The sequence below is a fragment of the Aureococcus anophagefferens genome, assembly GCF_000186865.1.
Source record: "Aureococcus anophagefferens unplaced genomic scaffold AURANscaffold_5, whole genome shotgun sequence".
In the NCBI taxonomy this organism is placed as follows: Eukaryota; class Pelagophyceae; order Pelagomonadales; family Pelagomonadaceae; genus Aureococcus; species Aureococcus anophagefferens.
In genome coordinates, this window is record NW_008705565.1 from 1858663 (window position 1) to 1884075 (window position 25413).

Below are 25413 nucleotides of genomic sequence, written 5' to 3' on the forward strand. Positions count from 1 at the left end.
CGCCGCGGCGCCGCGCGCGCGCGGCGAGCGCGGCCGCGGGCCGCTCCGCGGCCGCGAGCCGCGCGGCGCGCGCGCGCCGGCGGGTCCGCGCGGCCTCGCCCCGCGCGACGCGCGCGCCCGTCGCGAGGACGCAGGCCGTCGCGAGCGCGCGCGACGCCGACGCCTCGGCGTCGAGCGCCGCGGCGAGCGCGTCGGTCTCGGGCGAGCCGAGCGCGGCCGCGCGGGCCCGGGCGTCCGCGGCCTCGGCGGCGTCGCGCTGCGCCCGACCGTCCGCGGCGTCGCGCGCCCGGTCCGCGCCCCGCGCCGCCGCGTCGAGCGCCGCGCGCTCGCCCGACGCGTCCGCGCGGTCGAGCGCCGCGGCCGCCGCCGCGCAGTATGCGGCCTCGGCCTCGCAGGCGTCGACGCGCCGCGCCGCCGACGCCTGCGCGCCCCGGGCCGACGACGCCGACGCCGCCAGGCCCGACCCGGCGCAGCGCAGCGACGCCACGGCCGCCTCGCTCTCGCCGACGGCCGCCGCCAGCGTCGACCGCGCGTGGGCCACCTCCTTGTCCAGCGCGTTCGCCAGCGCGCGCCGCCCCCGCAGGTCCACGGGCTCCAGCGAGGAGACCGACGAGCGGCGAGACATGATGCGCATTCGGCCCTCAAATCACAGAGCCATTTGAATGCTCAAAAGTTCAACCAAAAATTTATTTGTGGCAAAAATTGAGCGTGCGGATGGTGTACTCGATGGTCCCTGTTCGCCTCTTCGTTGCTGCAATCCTCTCAGCGCATGCCTTCGCGCCGCCGCGGCCGCACGCGACGCTGCGGCGCGTCGCGCGGCCCGCGGTCGCCGCCGGGCCGCCGGACCGCTGGAGCTGGAGCGGCCCCGTGGTGCCGCCGGCGCCGGCGGCGCTGGCGGAGACCAAGGGCGCCCAGAAGCGGTTCGTCTTCCTGCTGGCCTTCAACGCGGGGCTCGCGGACCTCGTGCTCGTCCGCACCTACGGCTGCTACGCGACGATGATGACGGGGACGACCGTCGAGGGCGTCGCCGCGGCCGCCGGCGCGAGGTGGGCGGACGCGGCGTTCTTCGGGGGCATGGTTGCGAGCTACCTCAGCGGCGTCGGCGCCTTCCGGATCCTCAACGAGCGCTTCGTCCGCGGCCGGAAGGCGAACCGGGTCCTCGCGCCCGCGGTGCTGCTGCTCTTCGTCGGCGCGGACGCGTTCGGGCCCGCGAGGCTGGGGGTGCTCTGGTGCGCCGCCGGCTTCGGCCTCGTCAACGCGCTGTCCTTGGACGTGCTCCTCACGAACACGCAGCTGCTGACCGTGCACCTGCACAAGCTCGCGAACCTCGCCGTCGACTTCGCGGGCCTCGCGGGGAGAGAGGCGAGGGCCAGGGCCAAGCTCAGCGACGTGAACAAGCGCAGCCTGGCCGTCGTCGGCGCCTTCGGCCTCGGCGTCGCCGCCGGCGCGGGCCTCTGCGCCGCGCTGCCCGGCTTCGTCGCCCGCGGCTTCCAGGCGGCGCTCGGCGCGTCCTACGCGCTCATCCTCCTCTCGCACGACCGCGGCGCGCTGCGGAGCCCCAGATAACCATGACACGGGATGCACTGGGGCGGCGCGGTCGAGCTCTAGGTGCAACTTTGAAGTGCTCAAATAAAAATGAGGCCAATATTGTCGACAGAAAAAATAACGATGAAGCGGTGAGGAAAGCAGTCCAAGCCCGCTGACATCTTCGGGCAATGGTCCGCCACAGGCTTTGTTTTGCGCTCGGCGCGTGCGCCGCGGTGCAGGCCTTCGCGCCGCCGCGGCCGCACGCGACGCGGCGGCGCGTCGCGAGGCACGTCGCAACCCTCGCCGCCGGGCCGCCGACGCGCTGGTGCTGGAGCGGGCCCGTGGTGCAGCCCGCGCCGGCGCTGGCGACGCCGGCGGCGGCGGCGCCGGCGGCGGCGACGCCGGCGGCCACGGGCGCGCAGAAGCGGCTCGTCTTCCTGCTGGCCTTTTGCGCGGGCCTCGCGGACCTCGTGCTCGTGCGCAAGCACGGCTGCTTCGCGACGATGATGACCGGGAACCTCATCAAGGGCATCACCGCGGGCATCGACGCGCGATGGGCGGACGCGGCGTTCTTCGCGAGCATGGTGACGGTCTACCTCAGCGGCGTCGGCGCCTTCCGGGTCCTCGACGAGCGCTTCGGCCGCGACCGGTCGCCGAGGGTGAACCGGGTCCTCGCGCCCGCGGTGCTGTTTTTCTTCGTCGGCGCGGACGCCTTCGGGCACGACGCGCCGCGCGCGGGCGCGCTCTGGTGCGCCGCCGGCTTCGGCCTCGTCAACTCCGTGTCCCTGGACGTGCTCCTGACGATCACCTGCATGCTGACCGTGCACATGCACAAGCTCACGAACCTCGCCGTCGACTTCGCGGGCCTCGCGGGGCGAGAGGCCAGGGCCCGGGCCAAGGTCACCCCCGTGAACAAGCGCAGCATCACCGCCATCGGCGCCTTCGGCCTCGGCGTCGCCGCCGGCGTGGTCCTCTTCGCCGCCTTCCCGGGCTTCGTCGCCCGCGGCTTCCAGACGGCGCTCGGCCTGTCCTACTTTTGCATCCTCCTCTCGCACGACCGCGGCAGGCTGCGGCGCGACATGCCCGGCCGGACGCTCCTCGGCGGCGACCACCCGCCCGCGTCGCACGCAGGAGGGGGCAAGTAACATAGATTATTTTACCCGGCGCTCGGGATCGCGTCGTAGCGGCGCCGGAACCGCTCCACGGCGACGGCGTCGAGGCCCTCGACGTAGCCGTTCGCGTCCTGGAACGTCGCGTGGAGCAGGCCCCGGAGGAACGCGTTCGGCGAGTCCGCGGGGCTCGGCGCGTCGTGCATCCAGTCGCGCGCGGCGCCGTCGGGCTGGCGCAGCGCGAAGCCCGCGCGCCGCAGGTCGCGGCTCCGCGCCATGGCCGCGACGCGCGCGGCGCGGCGGAAGAGCGGGTCCGCGTCCCGCCGCGGGAACGGCGGCCGCTTCCAGCCCTTGCGGAAGCTGATGTGGTCGAAGAAGCCCGCGTAGGCGTCGTATATCGCGGCCGCCTGCGCGCGCTCGTCCGCCGACGCCGGCGCCGCGGGGCCCTCGCCGAGCAGGAGCGGCGGCGTTTCGCGCGTCGCGAGCGTCGCCGGCGCGTCGTCGCCGCCGTCCGCGGCGTCCTCGTAGGCGGCCTGGACGTGGACCGCGCGCACCTCGTCGTCGTCGCCGGACAGCGGCACCTCCGTCGTCGATTCCCCGAACCGCCGCTCCGGCGGGTAGCCCAGGATCGACAAGAGGTCGTCGACGCCGTCGCCGCCGTCGTCCTCGTCGAAGCGCTGGCACGCGCAGAAGAAGCAGCCCGGCGGCCGCGGCGGCGGCCGCCGCCGCTCCGTCGCGAAGCACCCGTCCTCCTCCCACTCGCCGTCGTCGACGTCGGCGTTGGCGCGCGGGTCCTCGTCGGCGACGCGCCGCGGGTCCTCGCCGCGGTCCCGGCGCGGCGCGCTCTTCCGGCTCGACCGAGGCATGTTCAGAGCGACGGCCGCATCATTGATGGGGCACTCAGGGCGATCATAACCGAGGGGCAGCCTTCTTGAACAGCTCGAGCGGCCCGCATCATTGTTATTTGACCCGATGATGCAGTCCGCAGCATGGAGCTACCCCCTCGCGTCGACGACGACGACAGCGACGGCGACGGCGACCCCCGTGCCGCGAACATGGAGCCGGCTCGTCGCATCGACGACAGCGACGACGACACCGACCGTGCCCTCGAAGGCGCGATCGAGGCGTACGCGTCGTCGCACCCGGAGCTGAGCGCCGTCGAGCTGCTGCGCGCCTTCCACGTGCGCCGGTACCTCTGGCCGGGGCTCACGGACGAGGAGGCGGCGTCCGACGCCGCCGTCCCCGAGGCGCGCATCGCCGCCGCGCCGCGCGCCGCGCTCGTGTCCTGCGTCGCCTCGTGGATCCGCACGCGCGAGAGCGAGGACGCGCTCCGGCGGAAGCTCGCCGCCGCGGCGCGCGTCGTCGTCGTCCACGGGCGCCTCGACGGCGGCGCGCTCGACGCGCTGCGCGCGCTCGCGCCCGGCCCCGCGCGGAAGCGCGCGCGCGTCGCGGCGCCGGCCGAGCCGCCCGCCGTCGCGGCGCCCGCCGGGGACCCCGTGCGCGCCGTCGGCGCCGCCGAGGCCGCGCGGCTCGGCGCGCGCCTCGCGCGCGAGGGCTGCGTCGTTTTGGACGGCCTCGTCGACGCGGCCTACCTGTCGTCGCGGGAGCCGGCGATCCGCGCCGCGTGGCTGCCGCGCGAGCTCAACTTCTACCCGGACTGGCGGAGCTCGGACTTCTTCCTCAACGGGCCGTCGGAGCCGCGCGTGCCCATCAACGCGGCCCTGACGCCGCTCGGCGCCGCGCTCGCGGGCGGCGTCGCGCGCGCGGCGTCCGCGGTCGCCGGCGAGGACCTCGTCGTCCTCCAGGGCAACGCGACGCTCTACTCGACGCGGACGAACCGGACGCTCGCCGACCACCGCGACGGGTCGCCCTACTCCGTCGTCGTCCACGTGTCGGCGACGTCGCCGGCGACGGCGGGGCTCGAGATCGACGCGGGGGAAGGCTTCCGGCGCGTCGTCTTCGGCGACGTCGGGTCCGCCGCGCTGCTCCGCGGCGACGAGCACGTCCACCGGAGCGTGCCCGTGGACCGCGGCGACCGCCTCGTGCTCGTCTTCTTCCTCGACCGCCGCGGCGGCGCGCGCGCGGCCCACCCGGCGACGCCGCAAGTCGCGGAGCTCCTGTTCTACCCGACGGACGGCGCGGCCGCGCCGGACTTCGGGGACCGCGTCGCCGGCGACCTCGGCGACGCGATCGACGCCGCGGACGCGACGCTCGTCGTCGGCGTCGACGTCCTCCCGCCGGCGCTCGCGGCCGCGCGCCACCGGCGCGGCGTCTCCGCAGAGTTTTCGCGGTCGCCCCGCGCGGGCCTCTGCGACTTTTCCTACGCGGGCCCGCCCGCGCGGTCCCTCGCCTTCGCGCTCGGCGTCGCCTAAAGTGAGAAGCCCGTCTGGAGCCACCCGAGGCCCGTCCTCAGGTTGCCTCTGGGGTCTGGGCCTCGAGCTAAAGTTAGAAGCCCGTCTGGAGCCACCCGTCCTGCTTCTGGGCCTCGAGCTGGCGGTCGACGGCGCGGACCGTGTCGAGGTCGCCGCGCTTGTAGGCCTGCTGCTGCTTCTGGCGGAGGATCTCGAGGTCCTTGAGCTCCTGGCGCTTGCCCTCGCCCATGCGCGCCGCCGCGGACCGCGCGTCGGCCTCCTCGTTGGCGCGGTCGCGGGCCTCGCGCTCGCGGCGCCGCGCGGCCTCGACCTGGGCCTCGTCGTCGAAGGCCGTCATCTCGCCGCCGGCCTTGCGCTCGCCGCGCTTGCGCCGCTCGTACTCCGCGAGCTCCCAGCGCTCGAGGTCGTAGTACTTGTCGTCGGGCATCGTCGCCGTGTTGTAGTCCTCGGCGAACTCGTTGAAGAGCTCCATGAGCTCGCGCTTCGAGCCCGTGAAGGCGGGCAGCTTCTTGACCTCGACGCACCACGCCTCGAACTCGCGGCGCTTGCGGAAGTAGTCGCTCTCGCGGACGACGCCGTACTTGCCGAACTCGTTCTGGTCGCAGGCGCCGAGCTTCGGCTTCTTCGCCTTCTTCTCCTTCTTCTTGGCCTTCTTCTTCTCCTTCTTCTTCTTCTTCTTCTTCTTCTCCTTCTTCGCCTTCTTGCTGTCCTTCTTCCGCTCCTTCTTCGACCGCTTCCGCTCGGGCGCGGCGTCGCGCGCGGCGCCGCCGTCCTCGTCGTCGTCGGAGCCCACGGTCGCCCACTGGCGCTTGCGCTTGAGCACGGCGTCGCGCTGCGCGTCGCGCTGCGCCTGCTCCGCGTCGCTGTCGCTGGAGGAGCTGCTGGAGCTGCTGGAGGAGGAGGAGCGGCCCATGGCGGTCGTGTCGCGCGGCGGCGGCGGAGGCGTTGGGCGCGGCGGCGGCGGAAGCGTTGGGCGCGGCGGCGGCGGAGGCGTTGGGCGCGCGGGCTCGGCTGCGGAGTGGCTCACAGCGGCGTGCCCATGCTCTCTGTGGCAACAAAGAGCATGGAGATGCGCTGAGAGCACCTCTGCGCCGTCGGACAAGAGCTGAGAGCAGCTCGCCGCCGTCGTGATCTGTGCGCCGCATCGCCGACGAAGTCATGGCCTCCATCCTGGACGCGGTCGACCCGCTGTCGCTGTCCTGGGCCGCGGGCTGCGCGGCCCTCTCCGGCGCCTTCTACTGCGTCCTGCCCCGCAGCGCACCCTCCGGCAAGCCCCTGGGCTTCGCGACGCGCCTCGAGTGGTGCGTGCGCTGCGTCGAGGGCCTCCAGGGCGCCTACATCGCCGCCGCCGCCGCGCGGCACCTGGCGACGGCCGGCGGCCCGCTCGCGGCGCCCGTCGTGCGGACGATGGCGGGCTACCTGCTCTTCGACACGGCCTACGAGCTCGTCGCGCCGCTCGTCGCGGGCGGCGCCTGGGACGCGGGCTTCCTCGCGCACCACCTCGTCGGCCTCGCGGCCCACGGCCTCGCGACGCGTCACGCGGTCCTGCGGACCGCGACGCCGTACGTCTACCTCGCGGAGGCGAGCACGCCCTTCCTGCACGCGTCGTGGATGCTCGACAAGCTCGAGCGCGCCGGGTCGCCCCTCTTCCTCGCCAACGGCGTCGCCGGCGCGCTGTGCTACGTGGTGTTTAGAGTGGTGCTCCCGCCGCTGACGCTCTGGCGGTTTCGCGACGCCGCGCCCTGGCTCGCGGAGCCCGGCGGCGCGGGCGTACACGCGGCCTTCCAATGGTCCATGGTCGTCTTCATCGGCCTCAACCTCTTCTGGTTCCGGAAGCTCGTCCGGATGGTGTCGTCGAAGCTTAAGAAAACCTAGCGCCCCATGGTCGGCTTCATCGGCCTCCGAAAGTGCCTCCGAGTCCGAGTCCACCTCTTCTGGTTCCGGAAGCTCGTCCGGATGGTGTCATCGAAGCTTAAGGACACCTAGCGCGGAGTGACGGGCGGGTCGGCGTAGGGCAGGTCGTCGTCCTTCTTGCCGCCGCCGGGCGTCAGGAGGCGCAGCAGCGAGCGGTAGGCCTCGCCGACGAGCCCCGCGGGCGCCGCGTAGGCGAGGCTCGGCGGCCGCACGGGCGACTCCGCGCCGCGCCGCTCGAGGGACTCCGAGAGGAAGAGGGGCAACCCCGACGCGGCGGGGGGCGGCGCGCAGTCGTGGGCCGACGACGCCGCGCCGTGCGGGTCCCGGAGCTCGAAGCGCGGCACGTGGCTGCGGACGCCGTTGGCTAAGGTGCCGAGCCGCGTCTCGAAGGCGATCGCGTCGACGGCCTCCTGGTACGCCTGCGCGTAGGCGTCGCGCGCCGCGCTCGCCTCGGGCCTAGCGAGGTCCAGGAGCCGCCGGCCCAGCTTCGCGAGCGTCGACGGCCGGCGCCGCTTCGCGCCGCGGGACGCGCGGCTCGCGACGAGCGCCTCGAAGAACGCGCGGGAGAAGAGGCGCGCGGCCTCGTCGTGGGCCGACGTCGCCCAGGCGACGACGTAGGGCACGCCCTCGCCGCGGACGGCCCGCGCGAGCGCCTCGGAGCGGCAGCCGTTGAGGAAGACGAGCTCGAGGCGGCCGCCCTTCCTCGGCGAGTGGCGGCCGAGGAGCACGGCCAGGTCCCGGGGCCGCGCGGCCGCGAGCGTGCCGTCGCTGAGCACGAAGCCCAGCGTCCGCGTCGCGTCCTCGCTCCGGCTCGTGGGCGCGTCCGCGTGGCCGATGAAGAGGAAGCGGCGCGTCTCCGTGTCCCGCAGCGCGGACCGGAGCACGTCGGCCGTGACGTCGCCGCGCGCGTAGATGGCCGCGTCGCAGGACTTGGACACCTCCGTGGCCTCGAAGAGCGCGTTCGGCAGCGCCGCGACGCGCGGCGAGCACGCGAAGACGAGGAGCTCGCGCACGCGGCGGCCCCGGCGGCGGAGGCCCGACGCCCAGCGCCTACGGGAGTTCGACCGGTCGAACAACCCTCGTAAACGCGCCGCGGGGACGCGGACCGGCGCAGGAGCTGCTGCGCGGCGAACGCGACGACGAGGAGCTTCACGAGGAGGGACAGGGAGCCCAGCGCGTCGATGGTGCCGTCGCCGTCCCAGTCCATGAGGTCCGACGCGTCGACGTCGCCGTCGCCGTCGCCGTCCCAGTAGAGGAGCAGCGCCGCCACGAGCCGCAGCGGCGACGGCCGCGCGGGCCTGCGCTTGCCCATGTTAGCTCGAACTTGCCCAGGCAATCCGTCGTGTCCCGGGCATGCTAGCTCGAGCTGCCCACCCAATCCATCGGCACTCGGCACGAGTGCACTCTCCGGTTCATCGTGGCTCATGTTGCCCACCTGGCCGCGATCCGCCAAAAACCTGACGCTACAGGCCTCCGATCCGCGCTTGTTGACCCGCTACGCGACCTCCAGCACCATGGCGAGCCAGGCGCCGCATCCCGCGTCCGCGGCGACGCGCCCCGGACGGCTGCAGACCGACGCACACCCGCCGCGCAGGTGGACAAGGTAACGGACTCGGAGTTCCACTCCCTCACCGAGTACCTCATGAAAAACACCAAGGACATGGAGCGCGCCGCCCGCGCCGGGCGCGCGGCGCGCGACCCGCGGCGACCGCACCCCTCTTTAGGCTCACGGTGCTCATGGCCCAGCTCGCGCTCGCGTGCAAGGCGACGTCGCGCGCGTGCGCCAAGGCGGGCATCGCGAACCTCTTCGGCATGGCCGGCGACCAGAACTCGAGCGGCGACGACCAGAAGAAGCTGGACGTGCTGAGCAACGACATCTTCGTGACGGCGCTGCTCAAATCCGGCAGCTGCTGCGTGCTCGTGTCCGAGGAGGACGAGGACCCGATCATCGTGCCCGAGGCGCAGGCGGGCCGGTTCTGCGTCGCGTTCGACCCCCTCGACGGGTCGTCGAACATCGACTGCAACGTGTCCACGGGCACGATCTTCGCCGTCTACGAGAAGAAGACGCCGGGCAAGGTGGGCTCCGTCGAGGACGTGCTCCGCGTCGGCTCGGACATCGTCGCCGCGGGCTACTGCATGTACGGCGCCGCGACGGAGCTCGTGCTCTGCTTCAAGGGCGGCACGGTGGAGCGCTTCGCCCTCGACCCGAGCCTCGGCGAGTTCGTCCACACGCACTCCAACGTCAAGTTCCCCGCGGGCGGCGGCAAGAAGATCTACTCGTGCAACGAGGCCAACTCCATCTACTGGGACAAGCCCATCAAGGAGGCCTGCGACGACTTCAAGAAGAGCGGCTACTCCCAGCGCTACGTCGGCTCCATGGTCTCCGACGTCCACCGCACGATCCTCTACGGCGGCATCTTCCTCTACCCGGCGGACGTCAAGTCGAAGAAGGGCAAGCTCCGCGTCCTCTACGAGGGCTTCCCCATGGCGCTCCTCGTCGAGCGCGCCGGCGGCGTCGCGTCCACGGGCATGTTCAACGGCTCCGTCCAGCGCATGCTCGACCTCGTCCCCACGTCCATCCACGAGCGCTGCCCGGTGATCCTCGGCGCGCCGCGCGACGTCGACCTCGTCCTCAACCGGTACAAGTAGGCGCGCGGACACCGCCCGCGCCCGCGCCGGCCCGCCTTCCCCCCTCCTCCTCCTCGAAGTAGCCGCTGCGGAAAGCTTACGCCGGTCGGGGCACGCCGCGTCGCGGCGCGCGCGGGGACGACTCCCGCGCGCGCCGGTCATGTCGCCTCCCCCGGCCCGGCGAAGCCGCCGCTCGCCTAGGCCTCCGCTACGGCGCCGCGGAGGTTGTCGTCGAGGTACTCGGCGACGGTGTCCTCGTTCCAGCCGCCGATGGGCACCGTCTCCGCGACCTCGCCGTCGTCGTCGACCATCAGCAGCCGCGGCTTCTGGCCCTGCTTGTAGCGCACGTCGAGGGACCCGTAGGTATCGCTCCGCCGCTCGATGAAGTCGCCGATGGCCGGGTAGTGGCCCAGCTTTCACTCGCAGACCTCGAGAATCGCCGACGCGTAGCTCGCCGAGGCGCTCAGGTCCTCGCTGCAGCAGGCGCCGCAGTCGGCGGCGAGCTCGGGATCCGGGACGAGGCTCTCGAGCTTCGCGCAGGACGAGCAGCGCAGCGACGCCGTGAAGCCGGCCTCGAGGCAGTCGAGCGACGCCGCGCTGCCGAGCGCCGCAGCGAAGACGAGGGCTCGGGCCATCGTCCTCTGCGGCAATTTGTACAAGGAAACCTGGTTGATGTGTTTGTTGATGATTTGGAGGAGGGCTTCGCGCGCTGATGATGGCCTAAGACTTCGAGCGGGCAGCCACCGCCGTCGACGAACGCGTCGACGAACGAAGCAGCGCGTAGCAAAATCCGCCGAGTCTCGACGACACACCGCTAAGCGCAGCGCTGCACCATGGTCCGAGGCGTGGGCCCGCCGCCGACGCCGCCGCCGCCGAACCAGGTCGAGCCGCCGGCGGTCATGCTCAAGCCCGAGCCCGAGGCGGACCTCGTGCACCCGCCGACGGTGCTCCACGTCTTCCTCATCCGCGCGAGCGACCTGCCGATGATGGACTACAACTGGATGACGCGCAAGGGCTCGAGTGACCCCGTCGTGTCGCTGAAGATCGACAGCCAGGACAAGGTCTGCAAGAGCAAGGTCCAGAGCCGCACGGTGAACCCCGTGTGGAACGAGCACTTCGCGCTGCCGTCCGACGACGGCAGCGACGCGTTGGTGTTGACCATCGACGACTACGACATGTTGAGCGCGAACGACTTCATGGGCACGGTGAAAATTCCCGTGGGGTCCCTGGCCCACCGCGAGTTCCGCAAGGAGACCTTTCCCGTCACGGACGCCAAGGGCGAGCTGAAGAAGAAGGGCACGTGGGGCACCGTCGAGCTGTGCCTGCGGTGGGTCTACGACGCGGACTTCGCGTTCCCGATCCCGGCGGAGCTCGCGGCGCCGGAGCCGCCGGAGCTCGCGGCCAAGGAGGCGAACGCCGTGCGCATCTTCCTCATCCGGGGGCGGAACCTGCCCATCGCGGACAAGAACCTGCTGTCGTCGGGCGGCTCGTCCGACCCCATGGTCACGTTCGCGTCGGGCAAGCAGACGCTCGAGAGCACGGTCGTCAAGAAGTCGCTGTCGCCGACCTGGGAGGAGACCTTCGAGCTCCGCGCCGACGACGTCGACGACGCCGTCGCCGCCGTCGTCGACGACTGGGACCTCATGAGCGGCAACGACTTCATGGGCAAGTTCTGGATCGAGCTGAAGCCGCTCGCGGCGCGGACGCTCGTGCGGCGCTGGTACGCCCTCCGGCCGGAGGGCGCGGCGCGCAAAGCCGGCGCGTCGGCCGTCGCGGGCAAGCAGGCCCGGGCCGCCGCGGAGGACGCGTCGCTGGGCAAGGTCGAGCTCGCGTGCCGCTGGCTCCACCTGAAGCAGTTCGACCTGCCGCCGCCGGACTTCATGGTCGCCGACGAGCGCTACCCCGACGAGAAGCCCAACGCGCTCCACGTCTTCCTCATCCGGGGCAAGAACCTGCCGGTCATGGACAAGAACGTCATCGGCGGCGGCGGCTCGTCGGACCCGCTCGTCACCGTGTCCATCGAGGACGAGCGGAAGACGTCCAAGGTGAAGAAGAAGAACCTCGAGCCCATCTGGAGCGAGCACTTCGAGTTCCCCGTGGAGGACCTGAGCGACTCCCTCAAGGTCGTCTGCGACGACTGGGACCTCCTGAGCGGCAACGACTTCATGGGCCAGCTCGACGTGCCCATCCGTCTGTTCGCCGACCGCGAGCTCCACCGCCAGTGGTGGTTCCTCTGCAACGAGCACGGCCGCGAGCACACGGACCTGGGGAAGCTCGAGTTCGCCTTCCGGCTCTACCACAACCCGGCCTACGTGTTCCCGACGCCCGTCCGCTTCCTCCAAAAGGACGTCCTCTCGCGGCCGGCGAACGTGCTCCTCGTCCACGTCGTCCGGGGCAAGGGCCTGCCGATCATGGACCCGAACATGATGTCCAAGGGCGGCTCGTCGGACCCCTTCGTGAAGCTCGCCTTCTCCGGGTTCAGCGAGAAGACGGCCGTGAAGAAGCAGACGCTCGCGCCCATCTTCGAGGAGACCTTCGCGTTCCCCGCGGAGATGGACGACGAGGTGCTCGAGCTCGAGGTCTGCGACCACGACGTGGTGACGGCCGACGACTTCATGGGCAGGCTCTCCATCCCGCTCAAGCACCACAAGGAGCGGACGCTGCTCCGGGGCTGGTTCGCGCTCGCGGACAAGGACGGCAGGCCCGCGTCCCTCGGGCGCCTCGAGCTCTGCGTCCGCTGGGTCTACGACGTGGACTACGACCACGCCGTGCCCGAGCACATGGCCGCGGACGAGGACCCCGCGCTGCGGAAGAAGCCCGCGAACTGCGTCCTCGTGTTTCTCGTCGCGGCGAAGAATTTGCCGGTCATGGACAAGAACCTGCTCTCCAAGGGCGGGAGCAGCGACCCGCTCGCGACCCTGGTCCTCGAGGGCGAGCAGGTGCGGTCGACGACGAAGAAGAAGACCTTGTGCCCGCTCTGGAAGGAGCACTTCCAGCTGGCGGCGCACGCGCTCGACGAGGTGCTCCACGTCACCGTCGACGACTGGGACGCGGCGTCGGGCAACGACTTCATGGGCACCTTCTCCATCCCCGTCGACGACCTCGAGGGCCGCGAGGTCCACCGGCGGTGGTACGACCTCGAGGACGAGAAGCGCATGAAGGCCCGGGGTCGCGTCGAGGTCGCGTGCCGCTTCGTCTACCGCGACGAGTACGCGGTCGAGCTGCCCAAGGACTTCGTCGCGCCGGAGAAGTCGACCTACGAGCGGCCCAACCTGCTCAAGGTCTTCCTCATCCGCGCGCGCGGCCTGCCCGCGCTCGACAGCCACCCGTTCGCGCTCCCGAGCTCCGACCCGACGGTCTACCTCAAGATCCAGTTCGAGGAGACCCACGAGTCGACGACCAAGTGGAAGTCGCTGGCGCCGACGTGGTGCGAGACCTTCACGTTCCCAATCGAGGACCTGTCGTTCCCCCTCGACGTCACGGCCGTCGACAAGGACGACGACGACGACGAGGACCTCATGGGGTCCGCGACCGTCGACCTGAAGCCGCTCCGCGACCGCAAGGTGAGCCGCAAGTGGTACAAGCTCCGGGGCGACGCCGCGCACACGCGCCGCGCGGGCGACGCGGACTACGGCGGGAAAGTCGAGCTCGGAGCAGGAAAAGAGTGATGCACGTTCGCTTCAACGCGAGTGTTCCGCGCGCGCGCGTTCTGGAAAAAGCACCCGCGCTTCGAGAGATGATCGATCGTCGAAGAATCAGCCGAAACGAGTGGAAAACGGCCGAGAGAGGAGCCTTTGGAATTTCGCACTCTTTTCCCGCCCAGGTCGAGCTCGCGCTCCGGTGGGTCCACGAGCCCAAGCTCGTGGCGCCGCTGCCCGACGCGTTCGTGACCCTCGACCCGAAGCTGCTGAAGAAGGAGCTGAACGCGCTCCGCATCCTCGTCATCCGCGCGAAGACGCACGCGGACGCGCCGAACGACCTCGAGGTCGCCGCGCGGCTCAGGGCAGCACAAGAGAGCGAAATTCCCAACTTCAAAGGCTCCGATCTCGGCCGTTTTCCACTCGTTTCGGCTAATTCTTGGACGAGCGATCATCTCTCGGAACGGTCTCGAAGCGTGGATGCTCTTTCCGGAACGCGCGCGCGCGGAACACTCACGTTGAAGCGACGTTGAATCACTTTTTTGCTGCCCAGGTGCGGCTCAACATGCCGCGCGCGGGGCGGCCCGCCTACGACGCGGAGCACGTCACGGACCGCAGCCACCGGACGCCGACGACGAAATTCACGAGCTGGTGGAAAGAGTTTTTGATCCCCATCGACGAGGAGATGAAGAAGCGCGACGCGCTGACGTGCGTCGTGCGATCCGGGAGCGGCGTCATCGTCGGCACGGTGAACGTGCCCTGGGACGAGGTCCGGGGCCGGAGCGCGAGCCGCGCCTGGCACCTGCTCCACAGCCACAGCAAGAACCCGGAGCCCCAGGAGCTCGAGCTCGCGGCGCTCGGCGTCCACGACCGCGCGCTCGAGAGCGAGAAGGAGTTCCGGCTCCACAGCCGGCGCATCAAGAAGGAGACGGACGAGCGCCGGGGCTACAAGATGACGGACACGGTCCAGCTCGTGCCCGTCGGCGACGGCCTCGAGCGCTTCTTCCTACGGATCAAGTTCCTGCCGGGCATCTACGGCCAGCTCAAAGACTCGTACTGCTGCATGTCCAAGGCGCTCCTCCTCAAGGACCGGCGCGGCGAGTGGGCCGTCTTCGACTGCCCGACGCAGGTCGACTTCCGCCGCACCTTCCCGAAGAACCTGCGCGACTTCATCCAGACCTGCTTCGAGTCGGGCTACGAGCTCGAGGGCGAGGGCAACGTCACGAAGCGCCTCTCGTCGGCCATCTACAACCGGGACGACATCACGCTCTACCTCGACGCGCCGGGCGAACTCTACGACTTCTTCGAGGAGCAGCTCTTCGACTTCTTCGCGCGATAGGGCCTAAGGCGCGCGCGCGGCGTGGCGGCGGGGCGAGCGCTGATTGGCTGGCTCGAGCGGCACGCTCGAGGACGGCGAAAAGTGTGGGAGCTTGTGGCAGCTCTCCCCGACGCGGTGCGCGTGCGGCAGCTCTGTCCCGTCGCCCGACGCGGCGCGCGTGCCTAAAAGATGCCGCTCATGGTCATGGACGACATGCCGCCGATGAAGATGGACGACATGATGTCCATGGACGACGACCCCGACGCCTTCTGCAGCGGCATGGCCATGTCCATGTACATGGACGGCTTCACCTCGAGCCTGCGCCACACGTGGTGGGCCTTCGCGTCGACGACGGCGCACCGCCGCGAGGCGCCGGGCTGCCTGAACCTCTTCTTCCCCGCCTGGACGCTCGACGGCGCGGGCAAGTTCGCGGCCGCGGCCGTCGGTGTGCTCGCGCTCGGCGTCGCCGTCGAGGCGCTCTCGGCGCTGCGGCGGTCCCGCGCGGTGGCCCTCGCGCGGGCGAAGCACCGGGGCCGGTCCGCGGCCGCGACGGCCGAGACGGCGCTCCTCTACGGCCTCCAGCTCGCCCTGGGCTACTTCCTCATGCTCGCGGTGATGACGTACTCCGTCGAGCTCTTCGTCGCGGCCGTCGCCGGCGTGATTTTGGGCCACGGCGCCTGCCGCACGGCGCGCGACGCGTCGTCGGCGCTCGTGACGTCGGCCGAGACGTGCTGCGCGGGGCTCGACGCGGGCGGCTCGGGCCGCGCGAGCCCCGAGGCCGGCGGCTACTGCGCGTTGGGCAGCGTCGGCTCCCGGCGCACGGCGTCCCTCAAGGTCTCGGGCATGACGTGCCAGCAGTGCGCGGACACGGTCACGGCCGCGCTCCTCCGCCTGCCCGCCGTCGACGCCGCGGCCGTCGACCTCGGCGCGGCCACGGCCACGGTCACGGGCCGCGCGGGCCTCGAGGAGCTCCTCGCCGCCGTCGACGACTGCGGCTTCGGGGCCGGGGCGGCGTAGGGGGCGGGGTAACGTGCGTGCTTCGTTTCATACCCACGGCCGACATTGCTTACGGGGGCCCCCTTGGCGGGGCCGCGCGACTAGAGGTAGCCGTCGTCGTCGTCCTCCTCCTCCTCCGCGACGGCGTCCTTGACGGAGTCCTGCTTGAGGTACATGTCGAGGACCTGGTCCGCGTTCGTCGCCTCGTCCGCGGTCTTGTCGTCGCGGGGCCGGAGGAGCCGCGGGAAGCGGAGGCCGATGCCGCGGCCCTCCTTGACGCGGCCCAGGGCGCCCTTGTGCGTGTCGGAGAGGCTCAGGTCCGCGACCTGGACCTCCCAGACGAGCTTGGGCTCGATCCACGTGATGTCGTGCTCGAGCGCGTCGCCGCATTTCACGTGGCGCGGCTTCGCGGGGAGCACCATGGCCCGCGCCTGGGCGTCGAGCGTCTTGAGGTCCTCGTCGCTAAACCCCGTGCCGATCTTGCAGACGCTCTGGAGGTCGCCCGTGTCCGCGTCGAGGCACGCGCACAAGTACGCGCCGAAGACGCCCGTCCGCTTGCCCCGGCCCATGTACGCGCCGACGACGACCAGATCCAGCGAGTCGCCGACGCCGTCGAGGTAGTCCTTCTTGAGCTTGAGCCAGTTGAGGGACCGCTTCGACGGCTCGTAGGTCGCGTTCGCCTCGAGCGTCTTCACCATGAGCCCCTCGGACTTGGCGACGATGGACGCCTCGAGCGCGTGCTGGATGTGCTCCGCGGCGTCGCACTCGTCGCAGGACGCGGGCACGTCGACGGCGTCGGCGAAGGCGAACTTGTGCTCCGCGGGCGCGAAGCCGCCGCGCATCGCCGCGCGGCGCTCCTTGAGCGACTTCCGGAGCAGGCTCTCGCCGTCGAGGAAGAGGAGGTCGAAGGCCATGACGATGACGTCGACCGTGACGTCCTCCACGGACGCCTCCTTCTTGCGCGTGGACAGGCGCTGGAACGGCAGGAGCTGGCCCGTCTTGACGTCGATGGCGACGACCTCGGCGTCGAGGACGAACGATTTCGTGCCCCTGGCCTCCGCGGCCGCGCGGACGACGGCCTGGACCTCGGGCCACTTCTTCGTCGTCTCCTGGAGGTTGCGCGAGAAGACCTTGACGTCGCCGTTGGGGAGCATGTGGGCCTGGAAGCGCTCGCCGTCGTACTTGTGCTCGCACGTGATCGCGATGCCGCCCAGCCGCTTGAGCACCTCGCCGACGGACTTCGTCGGCTTGGCGAGCATGGGGAAGACGGGCACGCCGACGGCGAGGGCGCAGGCCTCGGGCAGGGCCCAGAGCGGCCGCGAGAGGATGCCCTCGCAGAGCGTCGCGTAACTCGGCGCCTCCGCGTAGCACTGCTTGACGACGGCGTCGGCCGCGGCCGCGCGCGCGTCCTTGGGCAGCACGCGCTTGGCCTTGGCCCGGCGGCGGAGCGCGGCGTCGCGCTTCAGCGCCGCCGCGGCCTCCGCGCCCGTGATCTCGCGGCCGACGTCGAGCGACTCGTGCGCGTCGGGCGGCGCCTCCGCATTCGCGAACGCGGCGTCCTCGCGCGCGTCCGCGGCCGCCGTGGGCCAGAGCTCCGCGGCGTGGGCGAGGCCCACGAGCACGGAGCTCTCGGCGAGGCCGATGCGGAGCTTGCCCTGCAGGCCGCGCGTCACGTAGCGCGCCTCGACGGGCGTCGCCGCGGTCATGAGCTTCTGCATGCGGCCGATCTTGGCGTCCTGGGACTTGGAGCCCGAGATGGCGCAGATCTCGCGGTAGGCCGCGAGGACCTTGGCCGCGAGGAGGGGCTTGGGCTTCGCGCCGAAGCTCAGCGTCTTCTGCTTCTTCCGCGCGTCTTCGGCGACGATGCCGAGGTCGCCCTGCTTCTCGTACTCGCCCTTGACGTGCTTCGCATTCTTGCCGAAGGCGTGGGCCACGGCCTTCATGAGCAGCGAGTCGCCGATGCCCATCTCCAGGTTCTCGAAGGCCGGCGCGACCTTGTTGCAGAGCAGGAAGACGCACGCGGTGAGGTCGCCCGGCGCGTGGCGCATGACCTGGCCCAGCAGGTCGCGCACGTGGCCCTGGATCTCGAGGCGCTTCGTCGTCGCCTCGATCTTCTCGAAGACCGCGGCGATGGCCGCGTAGGGCACGCAGCCCGCGTCCGCCCAGTCGGGCGCCGCGGGCGACGCCTTCGCGCCCGGGTTCGCGAAGACGGGCGCCTGCTTCTCCTTGGGCTTGGCGGCCTCCGCCGCGGGCTTCGCGGCCGCGGGCGCGGCGGCCGCGGGCGCGGCGGCCGCGGGCGCCTCGGCGGGCGCCGCCTTGGCCGCGGCGGGCGCGGCGGCCATGAGCTCGTCGTCGTCCGACGCCTCGGACGCCGCGCGGTCGGGCCTGCGCAGGCGCCCGGCGGGCGCCGCGGGCTCCGGCTTGCTCTTCTTCGCCGCGGGCGCGGCGACGTCCTTGGCCTCCGTCGACGACGTCGACTCCTCGCTCGCGCGCTTGGGCGCGGCCTTGGACTTTTTAGGCGCGAAGAACGCCTTGAGCGTCGCGCTGCCTCCCGCCATTTCGCGGTGGTGTGTTGCAAGAGTGTTTCTTAGTCGTGCAGTGCTGTTGCGACTGTGTTTGCTGCAGGCGCTCGTCGGTGCCGGCGTCGTATGCCGGGATTAATCAAATGCTCGGGCGCGGCCGCGGAGCGGGCGCGGAGCGCGGGAGAGCGCGTCGGGATTTGGCCGGGGTCGAGGCGACAGATAGGCCTGAAGATGCCTGACAGATTGCGGCTCGAAGATGTGCGTCGAGCTTACGCCTCGCGCTCATTTGCGCGCGTAGAGGTAGACGTAGCCGAGCATGAGCGGCGGGTTCTCGGACTTGGCGACCTTCTCGTCGTCGAAGATGACGAAGTTGCCGTCCGCGTCGCGGAGGTGGGCGACGTAGTGGCCGCAGGCCGTGTTCGCGCCGATGTGGGAGACGAGGCCCTTGAGCTCGTAGACCGCGTCGCCGTCGTCCATGTCGTCGGCGCCCGGCGCGGGGGGCGCGGGCGCGCCGCCCGCGGGCGCGGCGAGCGCGGCCTCCACGGCGCCGTCGAGGTCGTCCATGTGGGAGAAGATCCAGTCCGCCGCGCGCTCCGTGCTGCCGTCGCAGGCCTTGAGGGCGCCCTCGGCCTGGCGCGCCGTGAAGCCCATGGCGCTCAGCTGCTCGACGGCCGCCGGGTCGACCGCGTCGCCGCCCGCGGCCGGCGCGGCGTCGAGCGGTAGAGCGAAGTCGGGGTCGCCCATGTGGCTGAAGACCCACTCCGTCGCCGCCTCGGCGCCCGCGTTCTTCGTCGCGACGCAGGCGCGCTTGCAGCCGTTCTCGTCGAAGCCCATGGACAGGAGCTGCGCGAGGATGGCCTCGTCGGGCACGAGCGCGGCGGGCGCCGCGGCCGCGGGGCCTTCGTCGTCGTCGGGCAGCAGGCCCTCGCCCGAGGGCCGCTCCGCCGGCGCGCGCAGGAAGGATAGATCCAAGGTCCGCGGCACGTCGACGAGCACGTCCATCTTCTTCGCCTCCCAGGTCTGCGACACGTAGTAGCGGTTCACCTTGAGGAGCAGGTAGCGCGGGCACGTCTTGAGCCGCGCGGTGCGCGTCGCCGCGCCGCGGGCGCCCGTCGCCGACGACAGGAAGTCGCCGATGGTCTCGTCGGCGGCCCAGCGCGCGAGGCACGCGTCCAGCGCCACTTTGGGCTTCTCGCGCGGCGGCTCGCCCTCGAGCTTCGCGCGCTTGAGCTCCGACTCCGCGGGCGGCTCGGGCACGAGGTCCCGGGGCACGGGCACCTCGAGGGCGAGGTGGCTCGACGTGCCGTAGCGCGCGAGGCCCGACTGGCCGCAGACCGTCTTCTCCTCGACGGCGAACGCGAAGAGCTGCTGCGTGGGCTTCGCGCGGAGCGGGTCGTAGGGCCCGTACTCGACCTTCTTCTTGGCGCCCGCCGCCTCGGCCGCGGCGTCGTCGGCGGTCGCGGCCGCCTCGAGGCGGCCCGACTGGAGCGCGCCGTGCTCCGCGCGGCCGAGGACGTCGAGCACGTGGAGCAGGTACTCGGCCGCGTCCTGCTGGCGCGGCGTCGCGAACTCGGCGTGGCCCAGGCCGAAGAGGCGGCGGAAGGCGCGCGGCGCGACCTTGCCCGCCTCGGCTCGCGTCGCGTCGGCCTCGCCGAGGAGCGCGGGCGCGTCGTCGGGGCCGCGGAGCGCGCCGGCGGGCTTCGCGTAGCGCCGCGACCGCAGCGCGCCGACGAGCTTGGCGCACTGGGCGAGGTGGTCGTCCTTCTTCGCCGGGCTCGAGGCCAGGAGCGCGCCCGCGGCCGCGCCGACGGCGTCCGTGTCGTCGAGCTGGCCGTGGTAGCGGCGGCCGATTTCGGGCACGGACCTGTGTGGAATTCAACCACTGGTTTGGGTGGTCCTGACCAAACTTGAGAATTCTCTAGCTCGGTCAAATCGAAGTCGATTCGGCTGATTTTTGGACGAATCGATTGCTCTTGTCGAGTTCTCGAAGCACAGCCGAAGAGCTTGCGTCGAAACTGTCGCATATGCGCACATTGAAGTCGGGTTGAAGATTTGAATTCCACACAGGCACGGACGCGAGGAGGTGCGCGACGCTGTTGAGGTAGCACGAGTTGCCCAGGTTCACGAGGCCCAGCAGCCCGACGCCCGCGAGGGGCTCGAGCTTGGCGCCCGCCTCGGCGATGGCGGACCACTCGAACTTGGCGTTCGCGTCGACCTCGAGCTCCGCCGTCGTCTTCTCCGTCTTCTCGAGCGACAGCGCGTTGATGCCCCAGAACTTGAGGTGCGCCGCGAGCTTGGCGTCGAGGACGGGGCCGTCCTCGTCGGCGGCGTAGGAGTAGAGCTCCGCGCCCGTCGCGGAGATCGTGCCCAGCTTGACGACGAGCGGGTACTTTTTTCCCGTGGCCTCGAAGTGGTGCAGCGCGCCGTTGGAGCCCTTGGGCCCGCCCCAGGCGCTCTGGTCGCGGCCGCCGCCGACGTAGCCCGTCGACAGGTTGAGCCACAGGTTCTCCGCCGCGCCGGACTCCTCGCAGCGCCACGACGCCGCGTCGGGCGACAGGGGCTCGGACCGGCCGCCCTCGGCGGGCGAGAGCTGCACGAGGGACGCGGCGTACTTGGACTCCTTGAGCTCCTCGTCGGCGAGGGCCCAGGCGTTCTCGCGGTTCGCGTCCGCGCCTGAGAGCAAAACTGGTTTTGCCGACCAAACTTCAAAATTCTCTCCGTGGAAATTGTTTCGGCTGATTTTTGGACGAGCCGTGTTCTTTCGTCGAGCTCTCAGTGTTCGAGCAATCGCGCATTGAAGTAGGCTCGAAGTTTCCGCGCGGGTCCGCGCCCTCGGCGTCGAGCGCGGCCGTCGCGCAGGCGGCGACGAAGTCGGGCACGGCGTCGTCGGGCAGCGGCACGAGGGTCACGGCGCCGTCGCGGACGACGGCGAGGCTCCGGGTCTTGACGACGTCGTACTTGGCGTCCTCGGCCTCGAAGCCGCCGTCGACGCCGACGCCCAGCGTCGTCGGCGCGGCCTTGGCCTCGGTCGCGGCGGCGTCCGCGCGCGGCGCCTTGCGCCAGGCGTGGTGCGCGTAGAGCGCGCAGCCGCTCTTGGCCGCGTCGGCGGCGACGAAGTCGGCGCCGCAGCCCTCGTAGGTGCGCAGGTTCACGAAGAGGCCGCCGGCGCTGTAGGGCGAGTCGAAGGACGAGCCGCACTCGGCGTTGCCCACGGCGTCGCGCGGGCCCGCGGGGCGCAGGCCCGTCATGTTCGCGCGGATGGCCGCCAGCAGCGCGGGGTCCATCGTCGTGGCTGCGGTGGCGCGCGCGGCTTCTGCTGCTCGCAATTGCGCAAGCGAGGCCCTGTGGCAAGGCTTTTGCGAAGCACGAGGCTGATTTTGAATGTGCCGCTGGCGCGCGCCTTCCGTGGACGGTGAAGCGCAAACGTACGCCGTTTTCCGTTCCGCCGCCAGCGTGTTCGGAAGATTCCGCTGGCGATGAGAAGGTGCGGCGAAGTCGACGGCAGCGGGCTGTAAGCGGGCTATCCATCTGCTACCCTTGCTGTTCTCGAGCGTCTTTCCGACCTCCTTGTCCTGCTGACGTCGACTTGAAGCGCTTTCGTGGCCGCGGCGCCGCGCCGGCGGCTGCCACTGGCAGCAGTCGCCGCAGCCACCACGGCGACGCCGCAGCGGCTGCGACGCCGCAGACCCGCGCACAGGCCGGCTATGATATACTTTTTCATGTACGAAGAAGTAGTGGCGATGTTGTTGGGCGCGAGGTGCGCGGTGCTCCGGAGGAGCGGCGGGCATGCATGAGGAGCGCGCGCGCGCGCGCGGCGGTGGCGCCGCGGCGCGGCCGATGGAAGGAGGAAGTCGTCGTCGGGGTGGTGGTGCTGCGTGGGGCTCCGCGCGGGCCGCCGCGCTGCGGCGGCGGTCCGGCGGAGGGGCGAGGCGGCCGACGGCGGCTGCGCGGTTCGCGGGAGGCTTTGATGGAGACGTGGTCGTCGATGGCGTGTTTCGGGGGCTTTTCGGGGGGGGCGCCGCGGCGGGTGCTATGTAGCTTGCGGCCCCGCCTAGCAGGACGTGAGGGCGACGCCGTCGTCGTCGTCGACGCCGAGCGCGCCGAGGTACCGCTCGGGCTCGACGACGGTCGCGTTGAGCTGGTGCGCGAGCGCCTCGCGGACGCGGCGGTTCTCGTCCTCGAGGTCGGCGACGGCGCGGCTCAGGGTCTCGATGTAGACCTTCTTGCGGTCCCGCGTCATCTTCGCGTGGAGCCGGTTCCGCTCGCGGCGCATCTGGTCGAGCTCGCCCGGCGACAGGTCCCGGCGGCGGCCGTCGCCGTCGAGCGTGTAGCCGTTCTTCCAGTGGATCGTCGGCTTGGCGCCGAGGGCGCCCTTGGCGGAGGCCACGCAGGGCTCGTCCGCGCCGTCGGACGACGACGCGTCCTGGTTGTCGAAGCGGTCCGACGCGGCCGACGTGGAGCGGCTCACGGCGCGGACCGTGTGCTCGTCGTCGTCGCGCTCGCCGAAGGCGCTCCGCGGGCTCGAGGGCTCGTCCTCCGTCTCGTTCATGGCCGCGGCGAGGTCCGAGTTGGTCACGCGCTCCCGCGCGAAGGCCGCCGCGACGGGGCGCGCGATGGCCGGGTTGCTGAGGCCGAGGAGGATGTTCGCCGTACTACAATCCTGGAGCGCCGCCTCGAGGCGCGCGCCCTCGTCCTGGAGCTCCTGGACGCGGGACTGGAGCGTCTGGAGCTGGGCCTAGGAGTTTTTTCGTGTTTTGCAGGTTGAATTCCGACTGAGTCGGTGCGAATGTCGGAGGGGACGTTTTCGGGAAACGCGGGCTCAGATGTGGTGGTGGGGCGGGGGCAGCGGGTCGCGCGGGCGGAGCGCGCCGACAAGGATGCGCGCCCGATCAAAGAGGGCCTCGACCTCTTGCGTCCAGCAAGGGCGCGCCCGAACGGGCGAGTGTCGGTTCGAAACATCCGCTCGGCCCGATCGCGCGCGTTTCCATTGGACGCGGGTGCGGACCTTCTTGCGCTGCCGCGTGCGCCGCGCGTGCTCGCGGTTCCGCTCGCGGGACCGCTGCAGGCGCTCGTCTTGGGAGAGGTCGGCTAAGCCGCGCTTGCGCGTCGTGGCCGACAGGTCGATGATTTCGGACTCGTTCATGGCAGTTCCGGCGCGAAACTCGTTGGGCCGCGAGATCGTAGGTGTCAGAGAGATGTGCGAGTGAGATCCGCTCGTTGTGTCGCTCCTTTCTTGGTGTGATGGACCAGTCGTCACGGCAGCTGGCGCGGAGGCGGCTATGCGGTGTCCGATCTAAATTCTGTAGCGGGAGCGTGGCCTCACCTTTAACCTGTGCACGGCGACAAAACCGGTGGCTGTCGCCTTCCTCAGTGACGCGAACATTCAAGCAACGAAGATCGAGCAGCAGGCGGCCTCGCCACAATCTTCGGGGCAGTGAGCTTGAAGATCGTGTTCGTATGATACGAGGCGCGCGAATTTCGAAAGACGCCGACGACGACCGTCGAGACGTGCTTCGACCTGCTTCGTAGGACCTGCTCACGGTTGCAGGAGTTGACGATCGCCGATGCCAGCCGGCACGCCTACGGCCCGAGCACGTGGTAGGTCGGCGCGATTTAACATAAATTAGGCGACTTTGCGGAGGGCATCGCGGGCCGCCCGGCCCCCGGCGCTCACTGACTCATTGGCTGCGTGCATGGCTCGTGATCGTGCTCGACAAGCTCCGCCCGGCCGTGCGCGAGGCCGCGCGGGGCGAGGCGCTCCTCATCATCTGCTTTTAGCTGGGCTTTCACGGCTGCCTCGCGATGGAGCTTCTGTTCACGCCACACTTCGGCGCGCTCCGAGTCGTTCCGCCTGTCGACCAGCCGCGCGCGATGCTGCGCGGAAGACGCGTCGGCGGCAGCCGACTAGTCCCGGGCGAGCGCGCCGCGGACGAGGTGCGGCGCAGCCGTCTACGATGGCGAAGCTCTGGAGCCACGGCTGCGGCGCGCGCGCGCGCGCCGTCGGCGAACGATCGACGAAGCTTGCTGGGACCCCGGCGAGGCTCGGCCGGCGCGATGAGAGCATAGCACGGCTGCAGCCGAAGCCGTCGTGCGCGCGCGCTGGTGCACGCACTCCGCGCCTACTCGTGCTGCCCGACGCGTTCACCCATCAGTCCGCAAGCGTCGCACATCTTGCCGAATCACGCGGGCACGCGCGCGAGACCGCTGCCGATGCCGCTCGACAGGTTGATCGGCGGCTGGGATACGAGGCCTTCGACGCCTGGGACACGTCGTCGGCGACGGACTACGTCTTGAGCGTCTACGAGGCCGCCGGCGGCTGGAACGCGTCGTAGGCGACGGGCTACGCCTTCGCGCCCGTCGCCGCGAAGATCTACGAGGTCGTCGGCGGCCGGGACGCGTCGTAGGAGACGGGCGCGGGCTACGCGTACGACGCCGACGGCTACGTCCAGTACGTCCAGGCCGTCGGCTGCTGCAACGTCTCGTCGGTGAACACGGGCTACGCCTTCACGCCCGTCGCCGCGAACGTCTACGACGTCGTCGACCGCTGGAACGCGTGGTAGGAGACGGGCGCGGGCTACGCGTTCTCCGACGCCGACGGCTACGTCCAGGCCGGCGGCTGCTGCAACGTCTCGTCGGTGAACACGGGCTACGGCTTCGCGCCCGTCGCCGCGAACCTCTACGAGGTCGTCGGCGCCGCGAACGTCCACGAGGTCGGCGGCGGCCGGGACGCGTCCGAGGACGACTCCCACGAGATCTTCGTCGCGTGCGACCGCGCCGGCGGCGTGGGCGACGCCCTCCACACGCGGTCGCGCCGCGCGGACGTCCGGGACCAGGTCGTCCACGACGCCGCGGACGACCTCCGGCGGCTCCGGGACGCGTGGCGGTCGGAGCGCGTGCGGAGCCTTCTCGCATCCCGGCGACCGGGCCTGCGGGCGACTCGGCCTTGCGACTAAGACCTTAGGCGGCGGGGACGCGCGCGTCGAGGAGCCCGAGCGCCTCCGGGCTGAGGCGGACGGAGTGCTGCGCGGACAGCGGCTCCGCGGACGGCGGCTCCGCGAGCTGCTGCGCGGACGGCCGCGCCGCGCCGCCGAGGCGCCCGCGGACCGACCGCCCGGGGACGAAGGCCTCGCCCTCGCGGCCGTCGAACCACGACCGGCACGCGTCGCGGTACGCGTCGCGCGTCGTGTGGATCTTCTTGGACACGCCCATGGACTTGGCGTACTCGCAGGCCTCGTTCCAGTCGAGGCTGTCCACGCCCTCGCGCGTCAGGGGCACGCGGCGCTCGATGCGCTCGCGCGCGCGGTCGCGCGCTGGGTACGACCGCCCCTTGTACTTCTGCGCGTGGGACCGGACCTGGTCGTGCGTGCGCGTGCCGACGTGCGCGACGAT

General features: G+C 71.3%; 6 protein-coding genes across 6 annotated transcripts; 1 reads left to right on the forward strand and 5 right to left on the reverse strand.

The window, feature by feature from the left end:
• Positions 1–2683: 2683 nt before the first annotated feature.
• Positions 2684–3502, reverse strand: AURANDRAFT_62710 (hypothetical protein; the record flags this gene model as incomplete). The annotated part of the gene is made up of 1 exon (XM_009036933.1): positions 2684–3502. One exon carries the CDS (start codon positions 3500–3502, stop codon positions 2684–2686), a length of 819 nt encoding a protein of 272 aa, XP_009035181.1.
• A 1544-nt stretch (positions 3503–5046) lies between these two features.
• AURANDRAFT_71186 (hypothetical protein) lies at positions 5047–8234 on the reverse strand (the record flags this gene model as incomplete). The annotated part of the gene is made up of 3 exons (XM_009036932.1): positions 5047–5858; positions 7006–7972; positions 8029–8234. The coding sequence occupies 3 exons, from the start codon at positions 8232–8234 to the stop codon at positions 5082–5084; spliced, it is 1950 nt and encodes a 649-aa protein (XP_009035180.1).
• A 425-nt stretch (positions 8235–8659) lies between these two features.
• XPB1 (inositol phosphatase) lies at positions 8660–9571 on the forward strand (the record flags this gene model as incomplete). Its single annotated transcript, XM_009036717.1, has 1 exon — positions 8660–9571. The coding sequence occupies one exon, from the start codon at positions 8660–8662 to the stop codon at positions 9569–9571; it is 912 nt and encodes a 303-aa protein (XP_009034965.1).
• Positions 9572–9750: 179 nt separating this feature from the next.
• Sep15 (selenoprotein) lies at positions 9751–10185 on the reverse strand (the record flags this gene model as incomplete). The annotated part of the gene is made up of 1 exon (XM_009036931.1): positions 9751–10185. A coding segment is annotated over one exon (435 nt), but the record flags the coding sequence as incomplete, so codon positions are not given.
• Positions 10186–15556: 5371 nt separating this feature from the next.
• Positions 15557–18190, reverse strand: AURANDRAFT_36790 (hypothetical protein; the record flags this gene model as incomplete). The annotated part of the gene is made up of 2 exons (XM_009036930.1): positions 15557–16911; positions 17008–18190. 2 exons carry the CDS (start codon positions 18058–18060, stop codon positions 15604–15606), a joined length of 2361 nt encoding a protein of 786 aa, XP_009035178.1.
• Positions 18191–18306: 116 nt separating this feature from the next.
• Positions 18307–21272, reverse strand: AURANDRAFT_23104 (hypothetical protein; the record flags this gene model as incomplete). Its single annotated transcript, XM_009036929.1, has 4 exons — positions 18307–19440; positions 19540–19788; positions 20018–20737; positions 20892–21272. 4 exons carry the CDS (start codon positions 21270–21272, stop codon positions 18307–18309), a joined length of 2484 nt encoding a protein of 827 aa, XP_009035177.1.
• Between the last annotated feature and the right edge of the window lie 4141 nt (positions 21273–25413).